At 34.3% G+C, this 22,193-nt stretch overlaps 1 protein-coding gene across 1 annotated transcript in view; it reads right to left on the bottom strand.

The window, feature by feature from the left end:
• Window positions 1-22,193, bottom strand: part of Gas2 (growth arrest-specific 2) — a 110,350-nt gene that overhangs the window by 61,629 nt on the left and 26,528 nt on the right. The window contains exons 3-4 of the mRNA XM_013019605.1: window positions 12,124-12,265; window positions 637-700 (exon numbers count right to left, since the gene is read on the bottom strand). Of these exons, the coding sequence (XP_012875059.1) occupies window positions 637-700; window positions 12,124-12,265 (206 nt within the window). The remainder of the gene's footprint in view (window positions 1-636; window positions 701-12,123; window positions 12,266-22,193) is intronic.

Genomic DNA, 22,193 nt, shown 5'->3' with positions numbered 1-22,193 from the left:
ACACAGATAAAGATGCATTACACGCATGAATTGCTTTGTTAACAGATAAAAAATAGTACATAAATTAAGGTAATGTATGGGTTGGGAGGAGTAGGTGAAAAGGTTGGAAGGGGTGACATTGATCAAGTAACACTGTATTAATAAACGGCTTTGGTGATTGGCCACACCTTTCTACAACTATGTAAAGATAACAAAAATACTCAAAACAAACAAACAAACAAAAAAAGCTAGAGTGCAATTTACAAACAATCTCCCCACCCAGAAGTACAAACTGAAAGAACTGAGGAATAATGTAGTAAATGAGGTAATTGAGTCAAATTAATTGAGTTAATTGTAAAGTAAACCTACATGTCCAACTTTCTCCTCCACATGCTACCAAGGAAGATTTAAAAGTAATGTGTTGGAATAAAGCATATTAGCCAATTCTTCGAGATAGAAGTTCTGATAAGATGTTATGAGTACTGGTGGCATGCTTTTTAGTTTGAACAACTGCTCTCAAGATGGTCTCACATCCTACTTGAATAAGTGTTTTTCTCAACAACTAAGGTAAATATTAGCAATAAAAAGCCGGTAGCTTCTCTGTTACTTGGGTTGAGATGGTCTATGTCTTGACTTGGTGACAGTACATTGACCTACCTGGCAGCAATCCGGCCCAGCTCTAGCAAACACAGACACACTTCTCTGGGTTGCTTGTGGAGAACTGGAAGACAAGACACAGATTTCTTTATGGTAGAAGGCACTCTGAAAGAGATTAACAACCAACAATTTGCAAATCACACCACCTCCAATCACTCATGATGCCAGGGACAAGCTGGATTTGGTCTGACATTCCAAAACACTAATTTCAACTCCCCAGTATAGACAGATTTCAAAAAAAAAAAGAGTTTTCAAAAAATTATGTCTGCCATCCCTCACGAAAGCTTAGTCTCAAGGCCTTTCACCCTAAATAAGTTTTTACTCAATTAGTTAATATTTTCTGGAATTAATGTATATGTAAATCAGTAAAGGATATACATAAAACTAATTCTCAAAGTATAGGATTGACACTTGTAAACACATAGACATATGAAACAATGATAAGGACTGGGATTTTTAACATCCTAGGACTACCCTCAACCAGTGACTTTAGCAGAAATACATAATAATGAGAATTAGGCAATGCAAACTAATAAAAACTATAAGCCATACATTTGGTTTCCTCCAAATAATGACAGATGTCAAGAGTGAAATGAAACTTGATGTCCCATCCTGATCAAAATTGATTAAGTAATACTTTACAATAAGACATTTGCAACTGATTGGGACTTGTAAATATGTACCCTTGTAACACTAGCCAGCATTGTCCATCAAAGGAGGACCTTACATTTTAATTAATATTTCTACTCTAAGGAAATATTATTAGTTAAATATGTGATTGCTTTGGATACTTTCAGTAATGATGACACTCACAATTGCATTTGTTGAGTATACAAAGCAATATATATTGTTCAGACAACTTTCCCTTTTAAAACTATGATTAGGGTATGTTAAAAATATTAAATTCAGAATCATATAAAGAAAACTGTTAATGCTGTCAATTCCTTGAGAAGAGTCTTCACCAAGTTTTGAAATTACTAATCAAATAGAATGCTAAGAAAAATAGCACTGCTGCTTTAATTCTTCAGGATAGAATTTGGAAATCATTTGATGCTCAGTATTTTTCTATTTAACTTATTTTAATATGTAATTCATCTTTACAGGTTATGGCAGTGGTAATATCTACTGATAAAATGATAGAGTTTTCTTGAAATCACTATATTTAGAAAAATACCTTTGTTTTGGATTTTAAAATTTTGTGACGTCTTTAAATAGACAAAAATTATCTTTTGAAATATATACATGCCATGTTTCTCAAGCAATGCTTATTAAGTTAGAATTGACTATGAAAAGTATGACTATAGACTGTTTCCATTGTTGATAATACAATTATTGTTATCAGTTGACCACTATGAATTGTCACCAAATTCTATTAAGGGAAGCCTTAACTTATTTAACAAGATAGAGGTAACTACTAATTCCAGGTTTGGATTTATCAGCTGACTATGTCGAGAAGGATACCAAATTCACAAGTAAATCAACTTCAAGCACAAGCTGTTTAATATTCTATAGGCATCAGTTGTTCACGGAGAAAGAGAATACACATACCAAAACAGAAGTCAGCACATGAAAGCTACCTAATTGTCTAGATCTCCAACCTCATATTCTAACTTAAACAGATTTCCATGGTCTGAAACAAGCAGGAGTTTGGGGTGGGAGGAAGGATGAGCAACAATTGAAGAGGTAAAGATTTTTAAGACTCTGTCAATGCCCTCATTGTTAAATGCAAGCTGTGTAAGCAAGTGACTAAAGCCCCAGGAGCTTTAGCATTCATGCTAATGAAAATTATGAGGAGGTGTGTCTGCTAGTGAAGAAACCTAATTGTGCCAATGCACATTCCATAACTCACAATGAAAAGTAACACCTGTTGAAACCCTGGTGGCTCTTGAGCCAACTTAATATGCATATTGTGAAGACTTAGAAACAGTAGTTGCACATAGATAGATGTTATGAAAAATCAATTTTGTTACAAAGAAAAACAATACTATGGGCCATATAAGAGAGACTTCAAATAGAAGATTTTTTTTTAATTTTCTCCCTGTTTCCTTTTTTTGTCAAATTAAGAGATATTATATGCCTAAAAACCAAGGAGAATCATTCTTGCCAAATTAAAACTGAAGGCATCACTCTATTTCATCTTCATAACAGAACCACACCTTAGAGCTCAACACACATAAGCTTCTCCACCCACAGTTCATAGGAAAATATGAACAAAAAGATGTTGCTTTCAAGACTTCTCAGAAATATTATTTTAGTAAGCAACAGAATTTCTTGAAAAAATCCTAGCTATATAATATCATCTCAAATGATATTGGCTTTTCAAATACTGGACACACCATGCCTGGTTTTAAATGGCTCCAAACAAAATGATGATGACTACCAAGCACTAACCGTGACCATCTTCAGAGGTGCATGACTTAGCATCACACCTAGGACAGACCAATCCTTTAGTTAGGTTATATGGCACATGAAGGATGATGACCAGAATTTCATGGTGGCTACAAGGATTGTAAGGATGAGCAAACTACAAAGAATGAGGTTTTACCTAGTCTTTCATAATGCAAGAACTCAACTTATACAAAAGTTTATTCAATGGCAAAAATTTAGCCTATTATCCTGATAAATTTAAAAGTCATTGTGGTTTCTGTATGTCTGTTATACTTAAGAGTCCGCATTGTATTTTTGGCCTAAAGTAAGTTCTAAACTGAAGCTAAAAATAGAAAAAAAAAAATCTAGTGATTGTGTGATTGAAGCACCAATTCTGGGTGTTGAATGTGACCTTTAATGTTTACTATTTGTTTTATTTGGGGAGATTATTCTGTAAAACTTCACCTTTCTCAGGAAAAACAGTACTGATCACTTCTTAATGTATTTTGTAATTTTGTAACAATTAAGCAAAGTAATATTTATTATGCCTAGAATAATAACTGACACATAGGAATTTCTGGTTCAATGATAGTTGTCTTCATTTTATTATTTAGCTTTCTGTTGTCATAAATGGTTTGCAGAAATATTATCTTCATTTGGTTTAGTCAGTTACCATTAACTTTTACTTTTTTATTGTAGACATTTTTTGTGAATATATAGTGTATTACTTGCTATACTAAATGATAGAAAAAAATCTTCATTATTGGGAGATGTAATTTAGTGTAGTCCTATGATCCTGAGGATATTTTAGTTATTTTTAGCATTATATCTGCAAGTGTTAGTTCTAAATATAAACATAAACATATTTTAAGCTAATATTTTAATCTGTCTATATATACACACATATAGAGTTACAACAAATTTGTATGTAGTGTAAGTTTAAAAAACAATTATATTTGTGCATATGACATCAACAGATGTTATTGGTGTTTAAATGCATCAACTATCTTCTTACTAATTTTCTTCTATTACTAAGAATAAAATTGGAGATAAAGGTCTCATTGTCTTTTCTGCCTGGGCTAGCTTCAAAACACAATCATAATTCTTAGACCTCAGCCTCTGAGTAGCTAAGATTATGGCATGAGCCACAGGCACCCAACTTGCATTGTTTCTTTTAGAAAACCAAATAGCTGAATGTGTGTGCTCCTAAAAATGATTATGGAGATGAATCTTAATGTATTGTGTTTCAACTGAGTCATATATATTACTTACTTCAAACATACTTCCTCATTTGCCTTCCTAACAATTAATAACTCCCACTTATAATGAAATTTATAGCCAGATATATTTTTCCCACTGTATTACTATAACATAAACATGAGCTTTTCCTTTGACGTATAGGTAGAAAAGGGGATTCATATTCTTGTTTCTCATTAAAAGAATAAAAAGCTCTCTTATCAATGGCTATTATTATATTTTAAATCCTATAAATCCTATCAGTGGAAAATATAATGCAGAATGCCTCTAGAAAAAGTAATGCAGAGCCTCACTCAAATATCTGTGGCTAGAGACTCCATCACATAACCTAGATTCTGTAAAAACAGAAAAAAAATCTCCTGGGTATCCAATATCAGCTAGAATGCTGCTGGCTCCAGGAAGAGAAAATGAGGCCTTCCACTGCAACAAGGGGTCAAATTTCAATGTCATGGAATCTGTAAGGATAAAGTGCATTAGAGCATGAACATATAGCTTAGCTCAATATATTAAGTTTTAACAGATGGGAAAAGAAATGAAAGCAGGAGAAATGTGTTGTCCATTTGGTTTCTATATAGCTAAAGATTACAGTAATTATAGAAATTTTCAGGAAGCCTGTTTTTAAGCTTTTTTATTTGTGAAGAAAACTTTAGAAGTGTATTACTGTCTAAATATTGTTGAATTATAAACACATATTAATTAATGGCTCCTACCTTGGCAGAGTAGAAACTGTTTTACTACTTCAGAGAGTTCTATTACTATAGAACAAAATAAATAACTTCTAGAAATTAGAAGTCAGAAGAATTGAGTTCTACCCAAGACTGCCTAATATAAACATAAATATAAAATAGGTGGCATGCCTTCTACTTACTCTTTCTTATGAAGTAATTATATGGTTAACAGCAGTTGGGACAAGGTATACAGTAAATGGTACTCCCTTGAAAATATTATTATCCAGTCCTACTCCAACACCACAGATCAACAATATGAGATCTTCAGAATGGAATGCTTGTAGTTAATTGTTTCTACTTCTGATTAGAAATATCACAGAACAAGAGTTTCTTTACTTCGTTAGCATTCAGCACTCAGACACAGCAACTGAGGGCAAGAGTATTTTCTAAATTAGTTTAATAATTTACATTTCACTTTTCCTTTCGTCTTAACTAATCTACAAGCACTGAAAATTGACACAAAGTGTAAATTTCCAAAGCAAAGGAGCACCATCTTTGAGCTGAATTAGCTAAATTTCAATCCAGCTCCATTTTTAAATGTTTGGGTCATTGAAAAACTGAGTAACACTTTGCCTTACTTATGTAACAGTAACCCTCCCTGTCTATCACCTTTACAATAAAGATGTATTTTAAAAAAGAGAAATTAAACTAGGCAGGAAAAAAAACCCTGAGTAACACTGAGCAAGTGATTTAATTCTCAGAGCCTCAGTTCCCCATTTATGAAAAGCTAGATTGGGGGCGGAACATCTATGTTGACCTATGTGCACAGCTTAGCTGCCTTTTGCTGAGCACAGAGCTATAATCACCAGACATAGGAAGAAAAAATATCTAATCCTGGGAAAGGGAAAAGCTAATAGAAACCAAAAAGCTGCCCACTTTCCTAAGTCAACCCTGACTCATCAAGACCTTGACACATATCTTTCATTTCAGGGAGACACTCAGCTTCCTTGGTCAGTTTCAACATCATTTTATCTTACTTTTGCCCTGGCAGATGACTAGAGTTGAAAAAGGGCTTCATGAGTTTAAAAGCAACAAAAGTAAATTGAAATACTACCATAGTCAATACAACATTTCTTTTTAGCAGTTCTAAAAAGACTAAATAAAAGTCTTGGAAAGAAAGTGAGTGTCAATAAACTAGAGCTAAATGAAGGTCATGAAATTGCTACTTTACATTAATATTAATCTTAATAATACAGATTCTCCCACCCAGAGAGACTCTTGCAGTCCTCAGTAGAGACAAAGACAAGAACAGAGGTGATTTGGCAAACACTAAAAAGCAGGCAAAGATTCTTTTTCTGATGCAACCAATGACTTCAAAGTATAAAATGGAAAGTGTGAGTGTTGAAAAATCCAAGCACAATCCATTTCATTTTGGGGCAGCAAAGTCAAAACCAATACCACAGAGAGGTAATGTTTGCCTCTGACCTATATTCCAGAGAACAAAAAAATTTTGTCCAATGTGTTCATCAGAGTGATGCATCAAAAGAAGACAGGACCACACAACAGGCACAAACACAGGGAATAAAGCTAAAATCAAACACATCACATCACACAGTTGCATGCTACGCAGCAGATAGCAAACCCTTTTCTTGCTGGGTAGATTCTTTGTCAGAGAAATAGCTGAAGAATAGTCACTGGCCTCCAAATCCTATAACATGATGATATTATCACAATCACAGAAAGCAAAATGTGTATTTTTAGAAAATCCCCACACCCCTTCTTTTCCTCCATCCCCAGGTCACCTGTATGTGAAAAAAAAAAATAAACAAACTCCAGGGAATGAAAAGCAAAACAGTTTCCAAATTTCCAATGTAAGTGATACATATCCTTACAAACAACAATACCGTTAATTAAATGAAATTATGTATACTTACAATACCTTGGAAAAGTACCACAGAAGAGAATTGATTTCTGGCATAATTTAAAAATGATTTTAAGCTGAGACTACCTCACAAACTTCAGATTTTATGTTAGATGGCAAAATTGAGCTACAGGGAAATATCCAACATTTTTATGACAGATTATTAAAGTTTCTAAATTGATATTTAAAAATTATTAACATCACTATCAGGAAGATTAGTACTGATTACTACTGCCGAATGACATTTACATCTCTTTGAAATTAAAACTGAAATAGTTTTTTACTTAATACATTAATTTTTTATTCCACAATTAGAAGTTCATGTCTTTAAAACTATTGGAAGGCTAATATTTCTTAATTCAAGGAAATATTTTGCTCATCGTTTTAAACTAAAGCACAATCCTAAATATTTTCAAGACACGTAATGAAAGCAAAACATCAATCTTAATGAAACAAGGAAGGACAGAAAAGACTTCTAGGCAGCTCTTTGCATATCAACAGGCTGTCAACAGGAGGGACCAGGAGGAGCAATTGTATAAGGTTAGACTATGCTCCACAGTGTTAATAATGGATGCTATTTGTCCAAGCAGTGGTGGCCCAGTAAAGTAATCCTAGTTACTCTAGAGACTGAGATTGAGAGAAAAAAAATCAAAGCTGTCCCTAGGGGAAAAACGTTCACAAGACTACATTTTTAATAAAGGTTGAGTCTGGTGGCCTGTGCCTGTCATCCTAATTACAGTGGAGAATGTCCTAAGAATACACTCCAAGCTGATCTAGGCAGAAATAAGACCATACCACAAAGCTAAGAAGAGCAAAAAGGGTTGGAATCATGTATGGCTCAAGTGGTACTTTCTCAGCAAGTACAAAACCCTGAGTCTGAACCCCAATGCGATAAAATAAAATCTGTAACATTCTGTGATATCTGTTGCTGGAGAGAGTGTATGCATTATGTATTTGACTCTATAATCACTTCAAGGGTTTTTCCTTTTAAACCTCAATAAGGCAAAAAAGGGGGAAAAAAGAATCCCACATGTGGATGTTAATAGTGTCAACAAATAATTCCCCCAAACAAGAAGGCCCACTCTCATCATTTTTGTTTTTAATATATATCACCCAAGAGAGGATTTTGCTCTGCAGCCCAAGCTTGCCTTCAATTCACTATGCAGTCTTCATTTCAGGATACTTGAGCTTTAGCCAACAAAGCCCTAGGGTTGTCGTGACTTACCATCACTTCTGACGTTTTAGTCTAAATATAATGAATTATTCATGCTTCAAAGTGTATGCTATAATTATTCAGTATGTAAGGTCTGTTAATTGATGAGATAAGAAAATGTACCTGACAACCCAATTAGTGTTCATTTTTCTTTCAACTTCCGAGTACAAAATTTATTGTGATATACTAGCAGTAAATACGCAATTTCATTTTATAGCGTGTCATGTTTTCCCCATATCCTTCAGTAGCTTCAAAAATATTATCTTTGGATGGCTAGAGTTTGTTTCTTTATACTGATATCAAATATCATAGATTTGATTTATTTTTTAAATAATTTCAATGAACATTCTGGTGCTTCTTATTTCCTTTAGATAAGTTTTAGAAATAGAAAAAATGAACAGTATATATATATATATATATATATATATATTCCTCAGATCTTTGATATAGCTTTGAAATATATGATCAGATCTTTGCTATATATAAGAATGAGATTGGTGAGATACATATATATAACACATACTATATATGTGTATATAATATAAAATATATGTCAAGTTGTCCTTCAGGAAAGACTAATTCCTGAACAAAATATATAGACATGTATATGCTATTCTTGAAAAAAATATAGACAGATAGAAAATAGAAGTCTAAACATACAATGTTTAAATTTTTGTTCATATTTTTAGTCTTATTTTATATTTACCTTATTACAAGGGATCTAGCATTTGTGTGTATGTGTGTGTGTGTTTGTGTGTTTGTGTGTGTGTGTTTGTGTGTGTGTGCATGTATGCACTGGGTCTTGAAAACATGGCCTCACATTCTTGCTTGTATTTTTTACTCAAGGCCTTTTGCTGCTTAATTGGTATTAAGTGTCTCACAGAATTTTCTGCCTGGATGGCTTTCAACCACAATCTTTAGATCTCAGCCTCTTGAGTAGCGAGGATTACAGATGTGAACTATGGTCACCTGGCTCATCCATGACTTTTTATACTTTCAGTGGTGTTATAAGTCTTTTATAACTAGGTTCTTTGTGACATTTGTACACTTTCATTGGCTAACTTTTGAACCACTGTGGGGCTTAGAATTAACCAATGACATTTTACAGAGGAAACAATTATCTTTCCTACAATGTCATAATAAATTTCAGATTGTACCCCATACAAGCAATTTTAGGTAGTATAAGAAGTAATCTCCTAACCATCAAAAAGGCAGGAGAAGTATGGGAGGTTGATGAAATTCTCAAGTTCACCCCTGGCAATCCCACAGAGGGTGCTGGTTATTAGCTGTTGTGGAAAGAGCACAGATTGTATGGGTTTGTCAGTCACGATCTTCTGACAAATAATTGTACAAGAAAGCCCTGCTTGTCTTTTTATATGGTAACCTATCAGTTGCCACAGATAAGGATGCTTTATTCTGGAAAAGACCATTGAACACTCCCAACAGATCCCTCTTCTTACACACACAGCACAGTGATCTATGTTATCATGCAAACACATTTTCCCCTCATCAGGGCATCTTTTCATTTTATTTGCTGTTCAAAAACACTAGCAGACAAAGGATGCTCTTCATCTTGTATGCCGCTAAAATGAAATCTTGAGGGAGGAAAAAAAGAAGAAAGAAAGAAAAACGATGCCCTAAATTTCCTTTCCAAAGTGAAGTGTGGAAAGACATCAAGCCGAGTATGTTATTGTGGCAGGAAAGTCAATTCTGTAACCACAGAGGCTAACGCCAGCAGCAGCAACCCAATCACCTCCTCACCCATTGTGAGGAAGGAGAAAGCGTTCCCTCTGTGGAAATGGAATTTCTCTTGTTCCTCCTCTTGATTATTATTAACATCTATGGGCACAGCTGCTTCCTTTCCTTTGACTAATTCTAATATCAATGTGATCATACTGGTCCCCTTTTGCTGTATCCCCAGGAACTTTTATGCATTTCCTTGTGTCCTGTTACTTTTAATTGAGAAAAGAAAAATAGAAAGCCTGTTTGATGTGCTTTGGTTCTCAGAAGATTAAAGATGATTTCTAAATGAAGTAAGCCTTGAAAACTTAGTGTTAATATACCTTATTAAATGCATTTTAATTTCAAGATATAAACAAATAGAAGATTAATGTGTGTGGGTGTGTGTGTGGGTGTGTGTGACAGAGAGAGAATGAGAGAGAGAGAAAGAAGCTCTCCACTTACATCATGCTGCCAGATCTGACTTTGTCCAGAAAACTTTTCTGTTCTGGCTGGGATCAAATCATGATCCTCTGTATCTCAGTCTCCTGAATAGCTAGAATTAGGGGTGTGAGCCACCAGCTCACAAAACAAAATACGTGGATAGTTTTATAGATGTATAAATTCCCACTGATTTTCTTTTTATGCCTGTTTTTCTAGCACATTAAGAAAGTATGCCATCTCAAATTTTTGTTGATATAATTGTATATTCTAAAGTTTGTATTCCTTTACATTGCCATCATCTAGGTTGCTTTAGATATCAAAGTTCCTGAATGAACTGTGTTATTACCTGAATTGGACTTTTAAAAGACAGAAATATAAATAATGTGCAAAAACCACACTCAGACATTGACTCTGATGATATTTTCCATAGAGAAAATTTAATATTAAATTGATTCTGCTTCCATATTTTCAGAAATTTGTATTTGTTCAAGTAACAACCCAGACTGTGAGAAAATAGAGAAAATACAGTATTTACAAGGGTAATCAACTTGGCTTGTAAATTACAATGAAAAATGCTTCTTTAATGAAAATATTGTAATAAATTCATAAACTAATATATCACTATTAAGTTCCTTGACAATTGGATTGACTTCAACATTTTTAGATAATAATATTGTGTGTGTGTTTATACATGGATAATTACTAGGTCTGCCATGGGTTTCTATATGTGTTTGTATTTATACTTGCACTCCCTTTCTATAATCTTCCACTCACATGGTTTCCTATAAACCTAAACATTAACATCTATTTGTAAAAATGACATCACTACACATACACACCCATCTTCTAGCAAGATTCTTTTACTTTGGTGTGAGAAATGGGAAAGATAATCAATGTTCACTTCTTTAAGAAGCACTGAAGCAGCTCACTTCTGTATATTGACTAGCTTCTGTGGCAATATTCTGGTTTATCTTTCTTTCAGATCAAGTCCTGCTACTTTCTTCTGTGCTGGGAGAATTCCCCAAAATGTACCAGCATTCTTTTCTGCATCACAACAGATATGAAAACTACCTTAACCACAAAAATTTGTCTGTTACCCTCAATTATTTTGTGTTCAGCAAAGTAATACTGCCCAGGGACAAAGGAAATTTTGATTGTTTAGGTGGCAATTTTTATATTTGTTCTCTCCAAAGTATACTCAGTTTACTTTAATGTAATACATGATATCATATGCTTTTGAAAATGATTGTTTAAGCCTCAGGCAAGATAACCAAAACTTTTTCCCCATTAGATGTCTCATTTCATAAGTTTATTCCATTTCCCTAAAATTGGATTTAATTCCAGTATTCTCTACATTAACGTTATGCTTCACTGGAGCCTATAGAAGAAATTTATATATTTTCTTCAAAAGAAATACAAAACCTCTTTATATGGCCTGAAAATGGATCTGCCAAATTTAATAAGTAAACAAAACAAAGAGGTTACTTTATAATATTGCTCATTTAATCATCTTCAGTGTCAATACATTACTCCCCTAGCCACTTTGTAACTCTCTGAAAGCTAGGTGAATCTGTAAACTAGCAAACTTCAGTTTCAACAGACAAAGCCACAGAGAGACAAAACCTTTCTTACTTCATAGGGCTGAAAAGACATGGTTTTCATGGTAGCATTTTATAGAGTTACCCTTCTATTTCAGATTACAGCCTGACAGTAACACTGAATTTCCAAGTATTCACCAAGTTTGCCTTAATGACTCTCATCTTTAGCTTGAAAAAAGACTGTACTACTTCTATTCTTTTTAAAAAAATCTGTGCCAGGATACCGTACCTCTTGATAACTATACTGACAAAAACCAATTGCAATATTTAATCAGCTACATTTCTGAAGGAAATACATACCCAAACCTTCAGATTCAAATAGACATGTTTCATCCACTCCTAAGTCTCGGCACCAGGATAAGAAATTTGCTGTATTATCTCGAGCAAAAAAGGAGCCTGAAGGTGCACTGGCTTTGTATGGAATCTTCTTCAATGGCAGAGTCTGAAAAGTAAAGGAATTTCACTTGGATGGAATATCTGGTAAAGCTGTCAGAGTTACATGCCAAAACATATGATGTATCAACAGAATTCTTTGGAAGGAACTTAACAACAAATAGGCTTGTGAAGAATTATAGAAAAGAAATGTAGTGTTACTGAAACTTAAACATTATGAAAATTAAAACACTAAGAAAATCTGTGCATACAGGCACATGTCCTTGTCTATTGTATACTTATTAGTAAACATATGCAAAGCTCTTTGCAGATTTTAATTGATACTTCATGCTTTGTTTATTGTTGTCATTTTTACTTATTATTTCATGTAATTATTCTACCTATATGTTCACATAGTATTTTTTCATTTGTAAAACAAACCAAAAATACAGAAATAAAAGTAGTAAATGGTATAATCCAATAGTTATATATATCATAAAATTCATAATTATACAAATCATAAAGAGAGCAATAGAGTAGTTTCCACATCTATATGATAAATAAAAATATTAAAATAATCTTGAAATAACTTTCTACAGTCTTTCTTCTAGTTTCTTTCCTTTTTCACCATACTGTATAGCTGTACTATATAATATGAACATAATTCTTGTTTATACTCTGTTTAGTATCCTTGAAAGTTACTACTTAAATTCTTCATCATTTCACTGTGAAGATGTGAAGATGATTAGGATAAGGGAAGACAGGAACTTAAACTGAGGATGATACTACTAGATGCATACATCTTTCAGCCGGGAAATCTCCACTTGCACCATACTAATACTACTTTTGTTTTCTTTAATGGGGTATAGCCAGTTTCCATGGCAAAGCATGAAGCCATAGAATGTGCATCTATATGTTGTAAAAATGAAGCCAATATTGGATAGCTTGTGCTACGCAGACCTTTATCTCAAAGAGCAAACAGATGAAAACACTTGTTATTAAATTCATAGACAGGTTGTTTCTTTTAATCACAGAGCCAGCAAATGCAATGACCAGAATGTTGTAGATTGTTGAGCTCATTTATAATAGTTGTTAAAGGTGAAGTAGGGTCCTAGGTGGAGCATTGGAGTCATTGACTTCAACTATTACTAATTTTTATATGCAGAGATTTAATGGCTATGAGAAAAATAATCCATCAGTATCTCACCTAGATTTTATTGGTCTAATCTCTAAGATCTTTCTGCTGCAGTATAGATTTTTGTTTGTTTGTTTTGCCAGGCCTGGGGCTTGAACTCAGGGCAGGGGCACTATCCCTGAGTTTCTTTTGCTAAAGGCTAGTACTCTACCACTTGAGCTGCAGCACCATTTCTGGCTTTTTCTGCCTTTATGGTACTGTAAAAATGAACCCAGGGTTTTATGCATGCTAGGAAAGCACTCTACCACTAAGCCACCTTCCCACCTGAAGTATAATTTTGATTTCGGGTAGACATAATTAAAAATATTGCATGGATGTACTAACATTTATACAAATAGTTGTGTTAGGTGTAGTTGTACAAACTATATATAAATTACCCACATAGCAATTTGTCTTATAACTATCTCTTATATAGCATACAGTAATGCCTCATAAACTTGAGGTGGGACCACATATTTTCTATTAGAAGTTTTACATCCTCAAAGCACCCTCAAAATTCATATAATTATTGTGTAGTTATGCCTGAATGCATTCCATAAACTATGAAATTAGACGTGAAAATTTTAAATATTGCCTTTCAAACCTTTTTGTTATTTACATAGAATGATGAATGGAATTGCTGGAGCTGAACTGAGATCCGATAGACATTTAGACTCAATCACTCAGGAGAATGTCTTGCTACTGTAGCTCACCCTCTCATTCTATAATCTGTGTTTTCCTTATACTTCCCAATGATACTAACCCAAGATATATACAATTGTAGTATCTTGATGCTGATTGGTTGGCTGAGTAACCTAAAGAGAATGCGTAGGCCGGGTCCGGTAGCTCAGGCCTGTAATCCTAACTACTCAAGAGGCTGAGATCTGAGGAGCTCGGTTCAAAGTCAGCCTGGGCTGACTTTGGAGAATCTTATCTCCCATAAATCACTAGAAAACAGGAAGTGGAGCTGTGGCTCAAGCGGTAGAGCCCTCGCCTTGAGCTGAAGAGCTGAGGGATAGAGCCCAAGCCCAGAGTTCAAGCCCTACGACCTACCAAAAAAAAAAGAGAGAGAGAGAGAGAGAGAGAGAGAGAATGCTTATATGCTTCAAAAACACAGTTCTCATTTTCTTTAGGCAATTACTAAAGTTGGCTGCAATAAAAATGACTAATTTAAATTATCTTGTAAAGGTTTTCATCTAATCCATGGCCTCTCACATTAATCACTTTTTGATTAAAAGGTGATTTGCTTTGACTTTTGGAGCACACTTAATGGACTTCATACAAACTATAGTATCTACACTGTAGGCACTTTGGCAACTCAATCAAACCTATGTCTCAGTCTTTTTTATACAATGCACTTAGAAAACATATACATCTCATCTATGTAAGTAAAAGTTAAATCATATAATTAAATTGTAGCAGTAAGTGTTCAACAAAGAGTATATATTGGCATTGTCCTCAATACAAGCAAACAACACATTAAATTACCTTTTCTCGTTCATAGATACATTTTTTCTATTTTGATATAAAGTTCAATGAAAGCACCGGAAAATAATTTAATTCTTCCTTTTTCTGTTAATGTAAATATCTGCTTCTAGAATACTTTTCAGCACCCATGGAAAGGTTGCATCTAGTGTATTAAACACTGATGAGCATTGAGCTGTCCTGAGTGTACTAGATATCTAGTGTATTGGATAAGTAACCTACTTTATTTTATTTTAACCAACCTCAATTTTAATAGCCACATGTAGATAATGCCATCATGGTAGATAAAACATATGTAATGAGGAAAGAAAAATTATTTGGTTTTTATAAAATTGGATGTTGACCACTTGACAGATTTTTTCCCCAAACCATACCATCATCTCCATGTCTCCAGTTCCCCTTAAATCCTATAGTTCCTGCTATGTGTGGTCTTGAGATAGACAATTGTGCTCACTATTTACCAGGATTTTATTTATATGATGAAGTGTTCAACACAAGAATCTATTAGTAGAGCAGTAATGATTAATCTATTTAGAATTCATATGTAATAATCTATATCCAGAGAGCCAGTATCTTATTAAGGGCAGTGCTCTGTGACACAGATACAGTGCTTTATTTAAAGGATGTACTGCCTTGATTTTTCAAACTTATAGTCTAGATGGGATGAATTAATCTATAGAGGGAATGCCCACCATTCTCTCTAGGCATACTGCACTTAACTTTTTGTGAGATAGCCCTTTCAACTCTCAGAGCACAGCATCAGGAATGAGGTAGATAGTCCTATCACCATTTTCCAGATGAATAACCTGAGTTTCCATATAGTTCAAATTAAATCATTCAGTCTCACATCCATAGACTGTGAACTACTCCATGAGAACCAACTATGCCTTAATTTAAACAGTTTTCAGCATGTGATTTTATTTCCCAATTTTTTGGCCAAGTAGAATTAAAATAAAGAATTATGTATTGCCTGTCTCCTATTTCATCTAGGAAAAAAGACTGAGAGTATGGAGTCTTTCTGTAGATAGTAAATTGAAAGTTTAATACTAGGAGTTTAAATAATGCATTCTGCACCAGAGTTTAAGACATACTCCTCTCAATTACTTTCAGTAGACATTGCAGATATAAAACAGAAAGAAGATGTAGTGCTTGCCAAGAAGTAATATCTCTGCTTTTCCAAAGGGTATATAGAATGTACTGTTCAAATATGCAGGCAATAAACTCACTCTTTCCATGATGGAATTCACAGCCTCCATCTGTATTCCCATGTTGCATTTAGTTTCACTACGTATTTTATTGAAAAATAATCTCTTTCACTAAAATCATCTCATTGAACATTCATGGCATCACTGTGTCTAAATATAAATAGCAAGTGGTTTTGTAGAGGATAACAACCCATTCTCTAAGATCAAAATTGCAGAGAATTCTTAAAGAGGAGAAAAAAAATCTTTCTGGTATCATAGCATTGGGGAATCAACTATAGGACCACATGCCTTAGTTATGATTTAGTACAGTAATAACTGAAAGAGCTAAGCTAGAATTCCAAATGGAGGCACCTTACTTTCTCTCCAAGAGGAACTCTACATTATAAAGATCTCACCATGCATCAAAGTTTTGTTGTAATTTTAATACCATAGTATAACTATATTCACAAAATAAAAAAGAAATAAAAAATGTTTCTTATAGTAGACATATGGTATACTTTTCTGCATTTGAAAGTTCAGGAATAATCATTTACACAATCAAGCTAGCAAAGATGCAAAGCACTTTGAATTACTTGGAATAATCTCTTATATAACTATGAAATGATGCTAAAAATGAAGGCCACATATAGATATCAAACCTCAGGGTCAAATAAGATAAACCATAAATGTTATGCTATAAATGACTTCTAAAGTTTCACCTACTGAAATACCTGCCCAGAAGTTCATGGCAGCTTTCTGCATAATTACTAAAAGTTGGAAGCATCCAAGAAGGACTTCAGTAGAAGGTTGAGCACACAGGATTTTAAGGTTAGGAAAACTGATCTTAATTTAAATATATATATATATATATATATATATACTTATACTTGGATTTTCATTTCTAATAAATAGTTTGCATCTTTTAAGGTGTAATAATTGATCATTATTAGTAACAAAGTTTGGGTTCACAGAGTCACTAATTGTAATTTTTTAGTGATAGGTACTTTTTGATACCTCTCTGTGAAACATCATAAACAGAAAATACGTTTTAAGAAAATCAAATTATTTTATTGATGAATTCCAGGAAACCAAATGAAGTTTTCTAAACACTTTTTTTCTTGTCAGTCATTGGGCCTGAACTCTGGGCCTGAGAGCTGTCCCTTAGCTCTTCAGCTCAAGGAGAATGCTCTACCACTTGAGCCACAGAATCACTTCCGGCTTTTACTGCTTATGTGGTGCTGAGTAATTGAACCCATGCAAACAAGTCAAACACTTACCACTGAGCCACTTTCCCAGCCCCCTAAACATTCTTAACAAAGGATATGCTGATTTTTTTTGGTGTTTTGGTTAACTTCCACTATATTGCCAAATTATTTTAGGGCATGCCATAAGTGCGTGCCAACTGATTAATGGTAGCTGCGATGAGTTATTTAACCTATTTAGCCTTTTTTTAACTGCAGGTCTAACATAAAAGTCATATTAAGGATTAAGTAATATGTTCTGCAAAGTACATAGTAGAGATCTTAGATTATGGCTTTACTAACAGTATTATTTTTTCACATACATATCAACTTTAGGATCCATTTTCAAATATTTCAGTGAAAGGAACATATTAGTTACATCACCTTTGTAATAACTATAATAAACTCATATATACACACATATAAGAACTCATAAGAGAAAAGCTCTATATTTGTGTAGTAATTTAATTACAAGTTGCTTTTCTCAATGTGGTTTTCATGCTACCTGGTTGTGTATTTGTCTGATATGTGCATTCTAATCAAAACCTGGACTTTCCAAAGGTAAACTTTTTGTTTCCCCTGCTTAAAAATGTTGTCTTCTCAGTGCAACTCCTGCTCTCTTCTCTCTCTGCATTTCTTTCTTTTACATCTTTGTCCCTCTCTATTCCTCCTTTCCTTCTCTCTTTCCCTTCTTATCTCCTCTCCCCATCTCTTATAATCACACTGGTTTTTGTTCTTACCCTGTATTCTCTCCATATATGCTACCATGTGGTCCTTACACATAACTGGCTTTCTCATAATTTTTTGCTCAGTTAATTGAAGTTCCCAGGTGAAGAATCATCCAAAGTACCACCCTGCTAGCATCTGTTTTTGTTAGTTTTCTTGAGAATGGCCAATGGAGTAAGGTGGAAGCTCAATGCTGTTTTGATTTGTATTTCCTTTATGGCCAGGGATATTGAGCATTTCTTCATGCACCTATTGACCATGCTTTAGGAAATAGAAAAGCTGGGAAATATATATTAATATATTATATCAAGTGAGGTAAGTTAGACAGAGAAAAACAAAAATTGCATGGTTTCCCTCATTTGTGATAGCTAGAATATGCCTATAAATCTATAAACACATTGAGTAGTATGTGAGTGGTTACAAATGTTTTAACTGGGCACCAATGTCTCATGTCTGTAATCCTAGCTACTCAGGAGGCTGAGATCTGAGGATCACAGTTCAAAACCAGCCTGGGCAGAAAAGTCCTTGTGAGACACTCAAAAAGAGCCATAAGCAGCACTCTGACTCAAGTGCCAGATCACTAGCCTTGAATGAAAAGAGGCTCATAGACAGTGCCTAGACTCTGAGTTTGAGCTCCAGGAGGGGCAAAAAAAATGTGTTAACTGAAATATGGTAGACTCTAGGGAGAACTTCAATAATGTAATCCCTTAGAAAGACAAGTCAAAGCCCAACAAAATAAGCACCAATAAGTGGATACTTGCAAGAAAGAGGGCAGGGTCAAGGGTAGAGGAAGGAAGAGGAAAAGGGGGAGGAAAATTCAGTCTATATATGCTACAAAAGAAAAGTAAACGAAGAGGTGGGTCAAAAGAGTGTAAGAATATTGAAAGAGTAGACACTGGTCAATATTTATTGCATTCATAAACTGTATAACCCCTGTTTTCACTGTATTTGATGTTGATATAATTTGTGGTGGGGAAGGGAAAAAACAAATTGTTTAAATATGGATACAGGTGCACCCACTGCAACAATGAGATATACAAGACGTTAGGTTGAAAAACGAACTTTACAACTTTGGATCTGGGGAAGGGGGTGCGGGGTGGGGGGGATGGGAAGGGATGGGAAAGGGAAACAAAGGAGGCAACAATGCTTGATAAGAAATGTACTCATTACCTTGCTCAGGTAATTGTAACCCCTCTGTATGGTATTTTCACAAAAAATTGCTTTGTTAAATAGACACTACTTTGTAGTTACTTAAAGATAATAAAATAAAAAAATTACAACCAAAACAGTTTTTAAGAACTATGGCAAGCCTAGTTCTGAAGACAGGGTTATCTCTGGAGGATGTCTGTACGCCTTTGCCTATACATTTCCTTGAACAGAAAAGACTGATATGACAGGAAACTCACTGAGTTTCTAACCCTGGAGCACCCATGAGGCCATCATGCACATAATGCATATTCAGCAGTGTTCTTTCCTCCATCCTAATTTTCTCTTGCCTTTCAAATTGAAAAATAGAGAACACTCTTCATGTAGTTCCTCACCAGGTCCGTCACATGTTTTGCTTCATTTCAACATAATTCATAACCAACTACACCATTCCAATTCCTCTACCACCACCTTAGAATACATGGCCATTCTTCTGATGTAGACAATAGTTTCACTGATGAAAAAATTTCAATTCCACTTTTCCTTTGTTTCCCCCGTGATCCATTTTCCACGTGGCTGGTGTCACCTCTTTACAAGATTTATCATGCTTCATTTATAACATCTCAGTGTCATAATGTGGTTGTAAGGAGAAAGGCCAACCTTCTCCAGCCTAAGCTACTATCGTAACATGTGACAGCCCCATGGCACATGAGTGTTCAGACACTCAAGTTCCTTTCCTTTCTCAAAATTACGGTGCACATCTCAGGGCTCACATATGGGCTGCATTACCTATCAATAGTTAAACAGCTTCCAAAAATAGCAACTCTGAGAACAGGGAAAATTATGTAGTTTATTTTGACATTTAGTATCTATTATCCAAATATTTAGAAGTGTCTTCACATTCCAATTTTTTTCAGATTTTAGGATGTTTGTAGATAAATAATGATATATCTTTGGAGGGGCCAAGCCTAAACAAAAAACTCATTTATATTTTCTATATCATGTATACAAAATAACTGAGGCTTACTTTATACAACCTTCTCAGTGAATCTGCATTTTCATTTGAATCCCTCCTATATCAGTTTAGGTGGATAGTTTCCAATTTTGGCATCCATTTTTTGTGCTCAAAAAAGTTTTAAATTTGGAATGTTTCAGATTAGAGTTTCAACTAGTATATATGTGTATATATTTGTGCACATATTTATTATATAGGTAAGGATTGACACACACATTTATTACATAGTCAGATTTATCTCTCTCACTTTAATTTCTGATGCACTTGGTTTACTCTGTCAAAATCTGTTTGAGGTTTACAAGTCTATATGATAATCTTATAAGTACAAAAAGATCATGCACAAGAGGGCCAATGCATTGAGATGAACGCAAACTAAATGTTCATGGGCCTCTAAAGTTTTCTAAAGTTATGAAAGTAGGTTTAGAGCTGAGCGTGGGTGGCTCATGCATGTAATCCTGAGTAGTTACTCAGGAGGATGGGATCTGAAGACCACGGTTCAAAGCCATCTAAGACAAGAAAGTCCATGAGAATCTTACCTCCAAATACCTACCAGAAAACTGGTCATGGTGCTGTGGCTCAAGGTGATAGAGCACTAACCTTGAGCAAAAGATCGCAGAGACTGTGTCCAGGCCTCATATTCAAGCCCCAAAGACCAACCATAAAAACAAAGTAGGTTTAAATGTGTCACGGTGTCTGAAAACACTTGGTTTACTTTCCACAAAAATACTCTTTCCTATACTTTGAAACTCATACAGTGTTTAATGGAACCAATGCAGGATTAAGGTTTTGCTTTGTTTTGTTTTTTTAAAGAAATGTAAGTATATTGTTTCTATGAGCTTTCAGATTTATTTTTAATGCTGTAGGAACACTTTAGACTCCTGTGGTCTAGTTTAATAAAATGTATTCCATTTGTGTTATATTTGTAATACTGATTATTTCACATATTTAAAAATAACAATATGAGGATATACCTGTAGGCTTCTGTCAGCTGCCACAGAGAGTGTGGCACAGAAATTGTTAAGTACCCTTGCTCTGGAAGATAATCAGATTTATTTCCTTCACATTCTTCATAAGATCTGATACAAAATAGACTCTCAAAAGACATCATGAATGTATTATGTTAGTTCATCTCCCTTTTAAAGTTCTTTCCTTGTTCTTATTAAAGGTCTAATGATTTAAATTATTTCGGATTGAGCTGCTTTTTTTTTACTTTTGGCTTTAAAATTCACAAATTAATGCATTACTTTTCATATGAGCAATAACACTATCTAGGCATCCAAAAGACATACAGCCAAGGCTGGGGTGAAATTAGACATGACTAGAAAATTTTCAGGAGCCCAATCCCCATACTTTATGGCTTCATGCATGATATGCAATGTATTTGCAAATGGCTAAGTGAAACAATAGAAGGCATTCATATAGTCAGCTCCTGCAATTTAAGATGAAGTTGAAGAGCTCTATACACTGCAAATTCAATTACTTCATCTAAAACACAACATGCCATTGCTCTGTAATGTGCCAGTATCACTTACCTTGGACCACACACACACACACACACGCACACACACACACACACACACACACACACAAATCTAGTGAACACTCACATTCAAAATTATTAATTCTCAGACATTTTTTAAATGAAAAGAACAAGCCTTTCCCCTGAATTTTAAATTCCTTAAAAGGACTCTCATTTAAAACAAAGTCTATGAACTTTTTTTAAAAGAAAGGACATATACATTTATTATTGATTGGTTTGAATGACTTGAATTTCTCCAAAGCATTTAGTAACAGCTCATTTAAAAAATTAATTTTCCATTTCCATATGGTGAGAGCGACTTTTCTTGACATATTATTCTACATTCAGGGTTCTTTGAAAGCACTGAGCACAATTAGGGCTATCAAATAGCATGAGCGCAGTTCCCCAGTTCCACTCCTTTTACAATCTTGTCTTGCCTATGGGCCTGCATGTGGTTAAGGCAGGATGTGAGCCTGTGAGCGCAAAAGATGACCTCATTGCAGAAAAA

This window comes from Dipodomys ordii, unplaced genomic scaffold (genome assembly GCF_000151885.1).
Source record: "Dipodomys ordii isolate 6190 unplaced genomic scaffold, Dord_2.0 Scaffold46, whole genome shotgun sequence".
Classification (NCBI taxonomy): domain Eukaryota; kingdom Metazoa; phylum Chordata; class Mammalia; order Rodentia; family Heteromyidae; genus Dipodomys; species Dipodomys ordii.
The sequence above is the reverse complement of the archived record's forward strand: the minus strand, read 5'-3'. Positions and strand labels throughout refer to the sequence as shown.